Source organism: Vigna angularis, chromosome 3 (genome assembly GCF_016808095.1).
Source record: "Vigna angularis cultivar LongXiaoDou No.4 chromosome 3, ASM1680809v1, whole genome shotgun sequence".
Classification (NCBI taxonomy): domain Eukaryota; kingdom Viridiplantae; phylum Streptophyta; class Magnoliopsida; order Fabales; family Fabaceae; genus Vigna; species Vigna angularis.
Window position 1 is genome coordinate 1,824,825 of NC_068972.1, and position 12,882 is coordinate 1,837,706.

General features: G+C 33.4%; 2 protein-coding genes across 2 annotated transcripts; one reads left to right on the top strand and one right to left on the bottom strand.

The window, feature by feature from the left end:
• Positions 1-1,345: 1,345 nt before the first annotated feature.
• On the top strand, positions 1,346-8,560 carry LOC108326087 (ACT domain-containing protein ACR12). Its single transcript, XM_017559356.2, has 10 exons — positions 1,346-1,592; positions 2,987-3,041; positions 4,167-4,289; positions 4,818-4,912; positions 6,159-6,243; positions 6,433-6,492; positions 7,621-7,676; positions 7,810-7,915; positions 7,993-8,061; positions 8,202-8,560. Exons 1-10 carry the CDS (start codon positions 1,456-1,458, stop codon positions 8,262-8,264), a joined length of 849 nt encoding a protein of 282 aa, XP_017414845.1. The 5' UTR covers positions 1,346-1,455; the 3' UTR covers positions 8,265-8,560.
• A 633-nt stretch (positions 8,561-9,193) lies between these two features.
• LOC108326086 (uncharacterized) lies at positions 9,194-10,324 on the bottom strand. Its single transcript, XM_017559355.2, has one exon. It carries the CDS (start codon positions 10,198-10,200, stop codon positions 9,265-9,267), a length of 936 nt encoding a protein of 311 aa, XP_017414844.1. The 5' UTR covers positions 10,201-10,324; the 3' UTR covers positions 9,194-9,264.
• Between the last annotated feature and the right edge of the window lie 2,558 nt (positions 10,325-12,882).

Sequence of the window (12,882 nt, forward strand, 5' to 3'; positions counted from 1 at the left end):
AAATTTCCATTTAAATCTAGTTACTTTAACCTCCAAATTATTTAAAATTAAAAAGAAAAACTTTACCTTCAAATTTCCTTACTTCTTCAGTTCATTCTCTTTCAAATTCATAAGTGGAACTTAACAACCGAATTATATGCATCTTTAAAGTCAAATTTTTATAATTAAAGCTGAATTATTTATAGTTCTTCTATCATTAAAAAACTCCACAATAGTATATACTTACATCTTAGCCGGTTAATATAAATATGTTAAATATGTTTTTAATTTTTAAATTTTTATGTGAAATTAAAATTCATTTTTGTCCATTGATATATTTTGATCTCAAATTTTAAGAATGATTAAATATACTCCTTTAATATTATTCTTTTTGCATGTCTAACATATTTTTAGCATTGGAATTATTTACAAATTTCACAATAAAAAACTAAAGGAAAATCTAAAATACTTTTGAAGGAAATAAATATTTGATTAGAATGATTAATTTAGTAGATAATCAGATTTTTTTATTATATACTCAAACTCTTTTAAAACGTAAATGACAGTATGTAATATTACGCGACGAATTAATGAAATGTTAAAATTCATATGCACTGCATTATAGTATTCTGAATGATAAATTGATTATTTATTCAAAGTTTTTGTAATCAGAAAACGTTCTAAATAGTCTAAATAATTCAATTACCAAACTATTTATTTTCAGAAAAATTTAAAAGTAAAAAACAAGTAAAAAATACTGTAAAAAAGTACACTCAATCATATATATATATATATATATATATATATATATATATATATATATATATATATATATATATATATATATATTCGATTCTGTACTACAATCAGTAATAACGTATAATCTGTAACACTTGTGAAGGAATAATACATCACATTTTGTTTAAATTTTTATTTTAAAAGTTATTTTTTAATAAAGTAATCATGTTAACAATTTTCACCGATAATATTAATTTAAAAATATAAAAACAGAATTTGTTTTTAAGAAAAGTACATTTTAGAGAAGCAACAATTCAGGTACTTCTTAAAAGCTAAATTTTACTTTCCTTTCCCATTTTTACTTTTACACCATCACTTTCTTTTTAAATACAAACAAAAATATCCAATATTTTGGTAATATGTTATCCAACTCCACCTTTTAAAAATATTAGTAAAATAAGACATTTTATAATCATTAGTGTGAATAATTAGCAAGTTGTTTATAAAAATAAAATGGTGACGTCGATGAAGCAACAGTAGCCGTTGGATCCGACGTGGTCGTCTCATCCGTCCCCCTCGAAGCGATCGTCAGCACCGAGCAACTACACTCATCAACCAGACAAAGCCAAACAACCAAATAGCCAAAGCACCGAGTTTACTATATATATAATAACGTAGCTATAATATACACGCACCTCTTACCAACTCAACTTCCACTCTCGTCAATCATCACAGACAATGGCTTTCACCAATGTTTTCCTCGCTCCTTCATTCGCCCTACACGGTGGTAGGGTTTCTGATCCGCGTTCCATTCCGCTCCTCTCTCCTCCTTCCGACGTCGTCTTCCGTTCCTCAACCTCCTTCTCTAGGAACGGGTGAGAATTGCTCTTCGCCGCACTTTACTTTTCCTGTTTTTTTCTTTAGTAGTTTTTCAAATCGGAGTGTTTACTGAAGCCAATTATTACGGTGTCTTAATCCACTGCGATTCGAGTCACGTGTGGATAGATGAAGACGGAAGTGATCGGATGAGAATAAGAGTGAGAACGAGAAAGAGAATGTGATGTTCCCTAGGGATGGAGTGAAATCTGAAGTGTGATGCTGATTATCATGAAAGAATTGAGTAGGAACTAGAAACCGAATATTGATAGCTGACTTTTGCTTTTTAAATTTTGGTTGTTTTTCTATTCATAAAATTAGTCAATGTTCTTAGGAACAAAATTTGACGGGAAAGTGGATTTTAGTGGAACCAGTATTTAGTTGTGAGCTTATACTGTTCTTGAGTTCAGTGACTCCAGTGCCCGTGTCTAGATATTTTGGTTGAACCTACTCTTGTTGTGTGTAAATTCAGTGGGAGTGATTCGAGTGAGCAAATGTACGGATGTATTTGAAGTGTTTGACTAAGAGTCAAAGTTGGATGACTTTGTCATTCATGCTCCAAGTTATTTATCTTTCCCTTTGACCATTGATCTATTATTTTATTGTCCTGATGTTTTGGAAAAATTTTCACGTCAAGTTCTTTCACCCAATTTGTCAATGCCCCCTTCTCAAAATCAAATTCCGCTTTCAATTCATGATAATGCTAAATAGTAAAAGTTTGGTAGTTCCAAGGCAGTCACCTCAATGCATTGTTGTGATTGAAGCTATCCCTTATTCATTTCATTTGTATATACTGAAAAATTGATGGTAGTATCTTAGTAGTCAAAACTATAAATTCTTTTCTTTGATGGAGGTGGAGGCAGTGGCCTTGGTACCTCAAGCCATTACAGTTGGGCATGTATGAAACATATATAATTGTGACAATGCCTATGTTAAGTCAGTGAGATGATACTGTAAACCTTAAAGCCATGTATCAATCAATCCATACAGTAATCTTTCTCTTATTTAAGGGCATTTCTTTTAGTACCAACGTTTAGTTAGGAATGAACCATTTCACTCCTGCTTTGAAAACCCTTATTCTTGAAAGCTTCCATTTAGCATCCATTCCCCATTATGGGTAAACTCTGTTTATTCAGTTTTTGTTATTGTTTTTTGCTTATTGTGCATCCCTTTGTATCCTATATGTGGGTTCATGATCCCATATATGATTTTAAGATCAAGATATGTTTGATGGTGCTATTTTGTTTAGTTAATGAAGGTTGGTTTGGCCACTTTTATTGATAGGGTTTGCATTCTAGTCTATATCCCTAATGGAACTTTAATATTCTAAGCAGTAGTCACCAGGATGTATCTATACCACTTGTCTCTTATTACTGGTTGGCACGTTTTGCAGGAACATTATATTTGCTTCTGCATATCATGTGAATGCAGTTGGTTCCGCTTCACTGGTCAGTGTTGTGTTTCTTGCTCCCATTGCATTCACATATACCATTTGTTTGGCAGTTGTAAAATCTGATCAGTAAACATCGATTTTATGTGTGATCATCTTTGTTATTATCCGTAAATTGTATAATTTTAATCCACAAGGAACTGAATTGCAAAGAATAAAATAAAAGTGAGGGACTGCATTAGAAGAGAAAAAGTAGTTTCGGACTCAATAGGGCTATTGTGTCATAACATTATAGTACATAGTGTTTTCTGTTTCCTTCCTGATCTTAGAAAGATATCTTTTTTGCTATCATTTTTGCCTCTTTTTCCATTTTATATGAAATATTTTTCTTTACTAGCAGCCAAATGGAGCTGTGAAATATACGTTGAGGAACCATGACTAAAGTCGGAGAATTTCCTTTCCCTTCCCCCTTGCACCTTCTGATATTTTCCTTTGTTACCAAAACCTTTTAACTTTCTGAAATTTGAGTATGATACTTTTAAACAAAAAAAGAAAAAAGAAAAAAAAATCATAGCTTTCTTTTTTAGATTGTTTTGAGCGGTGAGCTATGTCTAATGAAGGTTTTTACTTGAGTCCCTGAGGATCTGCGTGTAGATGATGCAGATCACCTATCTTAATGTCCAAGAGGGATAAATATAAAGTTTAGCTCGGTTTGAAGGACTGCTGCACAGGAATCTAACTTTCTTGTGGGCTTCCAATTATCAATCCTCCAATCAGTTGATCTGTGTCGTTGTAATTTTGTGATGATCATGTTTTCTCAAACTCCTTTTGTTATTGAGAATGTTATATGCGGGTCTCAAGCAATTTCTTTTTTCTTTCTGGGAAATTTCTCTCAAATGTGGATTAATATCTACTGGACTAGATGTCTGTTGCACTACAGTTCAGCTTATTCTTTACATTCGAAACTCCTGTGTATTTTACAAGTGTATTATATTCACCTAGTGTTGGGTGTGTTTGTGCTGGTCTAATATTGTCACTGCTATCATTGATAGATATATTTGCCAAGAGTCTAGGCTTTTGTTAACAATTCACTACATAGGCCCTGAGCCCTCTGGTTTTGTATGCTATGCTTATACATACATCTATTTGAGACTTTTTTTATTGGTTAATTCACACTGTGCAGAAATCCAGTGACAATCCCGACAATGTTCCTATGCCAATAGTTCTAATTGACCAAGACTCAGATTCTGAAGCAACAATTGTGCAGCTTAGCTTTGGGGATCGCCTTGGAGCTCTTCTTGACACGGTGATCTGGCTACAGGAAACTAAATTATGCAATTTAAATGTTTTCAAACCAGTTGGATCTCTACAATGGGCTATCCTTAAACTGATATTTTCTTGTTTAAGTGATGCTGTCACTATTTGATTGTTAGACAAGTTTTATCATGTATATGCAGGTCCCAAGTTTTTCTTCGTTTATTTATATTTCTTCATTGCATATGTCATTGCCCCTTAGTAAACAAGCCTCATTGGTTTATTTCAAGTTGGTTTTATAAAATTCGCCCGAAAGTCACAGAGCATTATAGTTTAGTTTTTAAAGAAAGAAAAGAAAATGGAATCATCATGAGTGTTGAAAGGCTTATTATAATCAATAATTTTTTTGAGATTATATTGGAAAAGATAATATTTTAGGGTTTCAGATCACTGTTTTTTTCTGTCACAAGAGGGCTTCATTTATATAGAACTGTATTAGAATTTTTAGCTCATTTTCTCTCTCAACGTCATTTCATGTTTACCGTCAATAATTGATCTTTATTTGTTCATATCAAGGCAGATGAAAGCATTAAAAGATCTGGGACTGGATGTTTCAAAGGGAACTGTCTCTACGGAGGGATTAGTCAAGCAAACGAAATTTTTCATTACACAATCGTAGGTCTCACTTTCTTTTTCTTCCAGTTCTTTACAGTGTTTTCTTTTTATTGAGTAACAATTTCTGCAGTAAATGAACAACATGAGTGAATTTGCTATTAACTGATAATTATTCCTTTTCTTTGATAAATTAAGACATTGTTCAGTCTTTTTCATCTTTAACTGAAATTTCTCTTATCTGTGAGTCATGGTCATGTTCTCTCTAAGGAGACGTGTCTGGGTTCAGGAAAATCATACTTTAACTCAATGGATCACCCTGTGTTCTTGGATGTTAGTTTGGAAGGTGATTTATTTTCCTTAAGTGGTGTTGGAAAGCTTCCTTAGTTGTGGTGTCACCTTTAGCCTGCCTTTGTTGTGGTCTCTATGCGGGCTCCTTAATTACAGTCTTAGTTCTGGCTGAAAGAATTGGGAAGCTTATATGGGATTTTCTTTTGTATGGGGTTGTTACTTAGGAAATTTGTTGTAGAACTTAACAGGAAATCAAGTTTATCTATTTGAAATTTGGTTTCCGAAAACTATTCTTTGGCAGACAAAATGGGTTTTTGGCTTTTCCCTACATGGACCTGTTCTTTATGCCATCAAGTTATCCAAATTAAGTGTGGCTGCATTCAGATGGGAGGGATGTCAGTTCTGTGGTCACTGCTTTGTATGTTAACCCATTGAAATTTATATCTCAAGGTTATGCTTCTTCTGGATCTCTTCATTCCTTGGATTTGGGTGATGATGGTTTAAAGTTTGCGAGAGTCCACCATGAAGCATTTCCCATTTGTAGTTTGGTTTCATTCTTCATCTCATTCTGCTACGTTCTGTAATTTTCACTTATTTAGAAATGAGCATGTTAAGGAATTTTCTGAATTACAGTCTTCGATGTTGCTAAATTCAATCAATCTTTCTCAAGAGTCCACATGAGAAAATTTGTTCTCTTGAATGCTTGAGGTGTAAGTTGCTCTTAGACTCCCACCATCAATAACTTGTAAAAGTTCTATTTTTATTGACCTAACTGTCAAATTATAACCGTATGTTACTGAGATTATTCATATCAAATCTTGCAAACATGAACAACATTAGAAAGGTGATCAAATTATTCTTAGTTTTGTATTTTCTAAAGTATGTTAAGTTAATCTCAATGTACTTGAATGTATGAAAATCATATAGATCTCACTGTTTATTGATTGTCTATTTTGTTATCAATGCTTCATTGAAGCTTTTTAGTCTTTACAGACTTATTTGATGTTCATATTCTCAGAGATACTGGGCGCAAAGTTGAAGATCCTGATATGTTAGAGAGAATTCGACTTACCATCATTAACAATCTGTTAAAATATCATCCTGTAAGTTTGTCTGGTAGATTCTTGCCTATGGGTTTTTTAAATGATTACTTTTACATACGAAAAGCTTGGTTATAACTAACAATTTCTTATAAACACAACTTTTCCTAGTTACTTTTTCCCAATATACCTTTTTTTTTGCTCTTAATTTTCAGTTTTTCTTTACTCACAAATATTATATAATTTTTGTAGGAGTCAAGTGAACTACTAGCGATGGGTGAAGTGTTTGGCATAAAGTCTCCGAAGAAGAAGGTGAATTGTACTCTTCCAGCTTTGGTTTCTTGAATAAAATAAATATTACTTATTTAATGAAGACCTCTGCTTTGTTATTATTATTATTATTATTTTACCTTTTTGAGGAAGAACGCAACTATTTATTAACTGTTTCCTAATTTATTTGATAGACCAAAGTTTTGTGTGCCTGGGTGAATGTCAAGGCCTCGGAAAAAAAAAATACTGACATCATATCTGATTTATTAATGCATCCATGTTGCCATTTCCCAGTAGATGGCTTTGCCAATCTTATGTGAATATTTATTCTATAAATTAAATAGAATGTTGTTGTCGCTTTATGTTCAGGTAGTGGATAGTTATTTTTTCACTTTTTCCTTTTTAATTATCTAGTGTTTTCTATTGTTAATTAAAATTTTTGGGAGCTGCCTCCTGATTTTGACCGGCTAGAGATCAAACATCATTATTCTGAACGCAGACCAATTATACTTATTCCTGTATTTGTGTATCTCTTTCTATTTGAAAAATTGAGTGTCTGCATTGGAAAGCCATTTGGGTTTCTCTTCTGCAATCTTGTCAGAGAGATTACGTGATCACCTCTTTTTTAGACTTCTTGAGATTATTCGTATTAAATGATAAAGATTCATTCTTCACTTCTCAGATTCCATGGCCACTGTGGCTTTCTTTATATAATTTTCCATGTCTAATTATTGCCTGCATTATCACTAGCTGACTAAGTTGGGGCTGCTACATTTATATACTGGAATGTTCAAGTTATATAACATGCCACACTTTTCGTGTTTTTGGTGCATATTATCATGCTGTATATAGATTGGATTACCAAAAGATGATTGGTTCTTTCTATATGGAACAAGGGTTTTGTTAGCTTTTGATGGGATTAAAATAACTTTTATTACTCAAGTCTTTATTAATATCTTGAGTTTTTTTATTAAATGTTTGTAATTTTTTATTAGTTTCTATTCTCATTCCCTAACGAGTGTCCTAGCTACATATTCACAAAACCCTAGACAAAGCTCGGTTCTACCAGATTCTGCTGGTGGCAAGTAAACAATTCAATGAACTGATTTATGGGTTCGATGCATGGTCTCAGTCTTGCTAATTTAAACTTTCTTTTGCTGTTTTATCCAGCGTAATGAGGATATCAAAACTCATATACAGGTTAAGGAAGATGGGCCCAAGAGGAGGTTTGCATCTTATAACGACTGGATGCTGTAGTCTTTGAGCTGTTTATTACTTGCACGCGCCAAATAATATTAGCATAATAAACAACCCAATATGAAATAGGTGTCTAATTCTTTTTAATTCAATATTTATCAGCTTGCTATGTATAGAGACGGCAGATAAGCCTGGATTGCTTGTTGAAATCATCAGAGTCATTTCAGATGTGAACATTGATGTTGAATCGGCTGAGATTGATACAGAAGTATCTTCCTCTTTGTCTATGTCGCCTTCTGTTTGCCCCATTTACCCTTAAGTAACTTTACCGCTCTTTTCTCTCAGGGTTTGGTTGCTAAGGATAAATTTCATGTCAGTTACGGTGGGGCTGCATTGAACAGTTCGATGTCTCAGGTAACCCTTTGTGTTAAAAGAAATGAAAACTATTTAAAATCTTGATTTTATACAAGTCGCCTTACCTTTTATCCAACACCATGTCATTCCGCAGAATTTAATTGCACAACAAGTTCATTTTTGTGATTTTGAATGAGCAGGTTTTGGTGAATTGTCTTCGTTACTACCTGCGGACGCCAGACACAGATATTGATAGTTACTGAAGGAACCACCTTTACCTGCTAAGCAAGCCACTATAACTGTTCGCACACCAAATTAGCCGTGACCTCGTGATCACGAGCTAGAGTCATACGGTAGCTTTACTGCTACCACATTATGGAACGGGTACGTGTTGCTCTTGTTGCTTATGGAACCTATGAATGAATACCTGTAACTAATTATGGAACGAATAGATGTTCTGTTGCCTATGGTATGGGATCTATGGATACCTGGAACTTACTGATCACCCCTTAAATCAGATATGAAAGCTAAAAACAATCGGAACATGAATTTTGCCTCATTTGTTTATTGGTTTCTACGATTTTCATAATTTCATTTTGTAGTGAAACACAAGCATTGCATTAGTTTCAATAGAATTTTTTTAAGATCAAAAGGAAACAGAATTGGAGAATTTAGGGTCCCTTTGAATACTATTTTCAAAAAGAGAATATACTTTTCTGTGTAAAGAGTAAATAACACTTGCAAAAAAGAAATACATCAGAAGTCATAGTTAAACACCATCTTGCAACCAACAATCTTCGCTCTAGATTTGTCATTTAAAAAACAGGTAATTGCAAATGATACAATAGACAAACTTCACAAAATCCTGCGAACATAGAACGAGACCGGGGTTATGTTATCTTATGTTTGGTTGAGCTAAGACTTGTGTGCTTTCACTTATCATTGTCTTATAGTTGAGATGTTGTCTCTTTCGTTCTGATAGGCTGCTATGCTGTGCAAGTCGTGGTTTTGTGAATGGAGTTTTCCTAATTAACATTAAGTATACTCGGAATAACCGCATTGTCACGAATAATTTATCTCAAAGTAGAGTTTAATTTAAGCAATATATTTGCACTCGAGTTAATTTGTTATCCTACCAGACAAATCTTTAGAGACTACAAGTATTTTTCAACGAAAACAATAAAATTATTAATTTTTACAATAATTATGTTGAAAACGGACCACTTACACCAGTAATGCCTTTGGTTTCACAAAGTGCTCTATTTAAATATGCTCTTGCTTGCTTTTCTTTGGAGATTGGGATTCAACGTCCATGCTATTTTCAACGTTGTCTATAGAGCCCTTATGTTTCACAAATCCATCTTCGTCACGGTAATGTTCCTCCTTTATCAATGAAACATACTCCACCTTTTCACCATATCTTCTAACAATAATCAAGTAGAAAGACATGGCGAAAACGGTGACTACAATCAACAAGAAGCTGAATTGAATGTTCACCAAGGAGATAGCACGATGAAGAGACTCATCGTCACTGCATCTCACCACATATTCATCAGATTCTTCAAGGTGCATGAAACAACCTTTGGCTTGAAATCCTGGTGTCCAAAGCAAGAACCCCATGATCATAAGCCACACACCTTGGAAGACAATGCTCACAGAACGTACAAAGCAGACCAAGAAGCTCTTAGGCCTGCCAATTCCCATGAGGGTTGTAGCCAAAGAAATAAGAATCAAAAGTTGCAACAAGAAGTGGTATTGGCCTTCTGGTCCCATGTGATCTCTAGAGTGAAGGTGGATAAGAAGAAATTGCTGTGTAAAAGCTATGGCTCCCAGCAAATGAGTTAGCTCATTTTGAGCTTTGCTGCATTTTCTATCAAGAACTATGGCAAAGATGGCATACACCAAGAAAGCCATGGCCATGGAAGAGTGTTCAAAGTTGTGGAGATGGGTGGAGGGAATGGTTCCATCAACGTCAAATGGTTGGTGATGAATGGGAGCAATGAAGAGCTCCATGGCAATAAAGATGGTGCAGCTTGCCATGATGAAGTGGAGCTCCAAGTATCTGGATATTGTGGTGGGAAACCATAGGGTTGATGTGTAGGACTTATAACTAAGGGCATGGAGCTTGACGTGGTTGAAGAAGTGCCATAAACCAACTACAAAGAAGCCAAACCCCAAAAGTTGATGCCCCTCTAGCATAGTGCCTGCTAGGCCAACCCAAGAAAGAAAGAGGAAATGAAAATTCCAACACAGTAACTAAAGAAAAAAAAAAGGAAATGCAGTATCGAGTTAGTTATGACGAGTAAACAAACACTAACACAAGTGTTTTATGTTCCAAAGGTCACACCAAATGAGAGGATCTTTTATAGTGCTGTTATTTTGGAAGTGGATGAAGTTAATTATGATGAGTAAGTGAAGCCAAGTGACACGGCCAGGAACCTCCTTTCACAAGGGAAAAAGTTGGTGTGATTGGTGCGTGTCTCATAAGGCAAATAAAGGGTTTGGTATTTTACGCCAAGTAAGAAGAGGTTTTGTTTTGGGTTGTTAAGGTGCTTTTCCATTAAGGAAATTTCAGACTAACAGCCACATCCTTACAATACCAATTGTACCATTCTCCAACTATCGACAAAACGTAAGTGTTGCATTGGCCGTTAGAGACGTAAATATGGATTTATGATTCAAATTAGTAACATAGAGAGGCTCATTGTTTCGGAATAACTTTTTAATAAATTATTATGCTCTACAACGGAATTTAATTAATATATATTTTTATAATAGTTACTGCACTCAAGTGTGATTTAGAGTGAAAATATATTTACACAAACTACCAAAATTAAACTCAACAAGATATACGTTGTTAAATAACATCTTTCAAGAGTTTATAAGACAATGACATGACCACTACTTTAATGAAACTTGCGGACTGATCCATCGATTCTTAAAACAACATTTAACAACTTGTTTTACGGCACTTTTAAGTAGATTCATATGACACTATTTGCGTGAATGTTTAGTTTATCTTATATATAAGATTATTATGATAATATCACATGATTTTGCAGTTAAATCAATATGAATTTACATTTTTCTTAAAAAATATTTTCTCTTTTTGAAAAATTAAGCTCGTTTATACGTGACGATGATTATATTTTCACAAATGCGGAGTTTAACACGGCAAGTTACTTCACGTCAGCATGAACAACTTGACTTAAAAGATTTATTCTTCAGATAACTAAATAAGGCTAAACTTTTCCCATTGAATTATTATATTATTTGTACAATCTTACTTGATTGTACCATATGCGTGAGAATAATTGCGAACGAAGTGGCAACATTCATATTTTTATTATTGAGCTTTATTACAATACAAACTAACTAGTTTTTTTTTTTTCATTAACATATGTGCAGTAGAAGATTATCTGAGTTTCCTTTTAAGATAGAAATTGCAACGTTTTGTAAGAAAGAGCCACCTTGAGAAATTTCTTAGAAATTTCGCTTGTTATAGTTTGTAGTAATGTCCATTCGACTCTTATCTTCTCAATTAACAAAAACACTCTTTGTATGCATTATTTTGGACATCCTATTGAAATACCTTGTCCATATTGAAATTTAAAAACATGTATTTTTTAAAAAGTATTTGAAATTTACGTGGCAATAACTCTTATTTTTTATGGTGGTGGAAATGAATTCTATCAAACTATTATATTCAAGTACCATAGTAACTCCTATACATAATTTAAAAACAATCAGTTCAATATTGAGGAAAGCAAAGGGGTGACATGGTACTGCATTATAATTTCTCTTTGCAAGTTTCTGAATTTAAGTCCTACAAAAATGTTTTGGATGCCAAATTCAAATCCTGAATTGAATAATACATAGATAGCATTCCGACAGCAACGAAAGTGGTAAGAGACAAACAATAGTCCAACGACCGAAGAAGGGGAATCTTCGTCCGACTCAAGTTTGAAGAAAAAGGTTATTTGAATTGTGCATTTATGCTACTTTGCGTATTGGATGGGTAAAGTGCTATGTCTTTTACACAAAATCCACATGTAATTATAATTGCCTATTAGAGTTCCAGCAATCTTCCCTGCTTTCTTATAGACATGATTTCACTCAAACAACAAATGAACATCACAAGGCACAAGTTACATTCTATACTTTGTCTCCATGCCTCTGCCTCTTACACAAAGATCACGATGTTATCAATGCCAAAACAATCTATTTCAAATCAATAGTTACACAATCCTAGAATATACAATACTAGAATATAGACGTAAACAATAGTTGTAAAATTGGTTCAATTTGTACCATATACTCTTTACTATGCCATTTTGAATTTTCATATAAACATGGATAAGAAACTCTATCATATATTTGAAGAATAACATTTCTGATAGAATAGTAAAGAGCATAAGTTAAGTTGAAAATTGTCTACAGATATCTGTTTTCTATTTGAATACCTCCTAGTCTAAGCCTACCAAACTAACTACAAAACTCTGGTAAACAATGTATCATCTGTTCAGGATTTCCTACAAAAAAGAATTATTACCTGCAATATGAAGAATTATACATTATTCCTGCATATTTAGATAGTAGAGAACTAAGTGGATTCTGTCAAATTAGATAAACATATACTATATATTAATTTATAATAAAAGGAATATGTAAAGGATTTTCTGGATCACGCATCTGAACCGATCCATCATCTACATCTCGGCCCAGTCCTTTTATACTGCATTAGCAATGTTCAGTTGAGAAACCTGAATTAATAATTCTCTAATCGGAAAAGGATTAAAAAATTGGGTCCAGTTCTTTTATACTGCATTAGCAATATTCAGTTGAGAAACCTGAATTAATAATTCTCTAATTGGAAAAGGA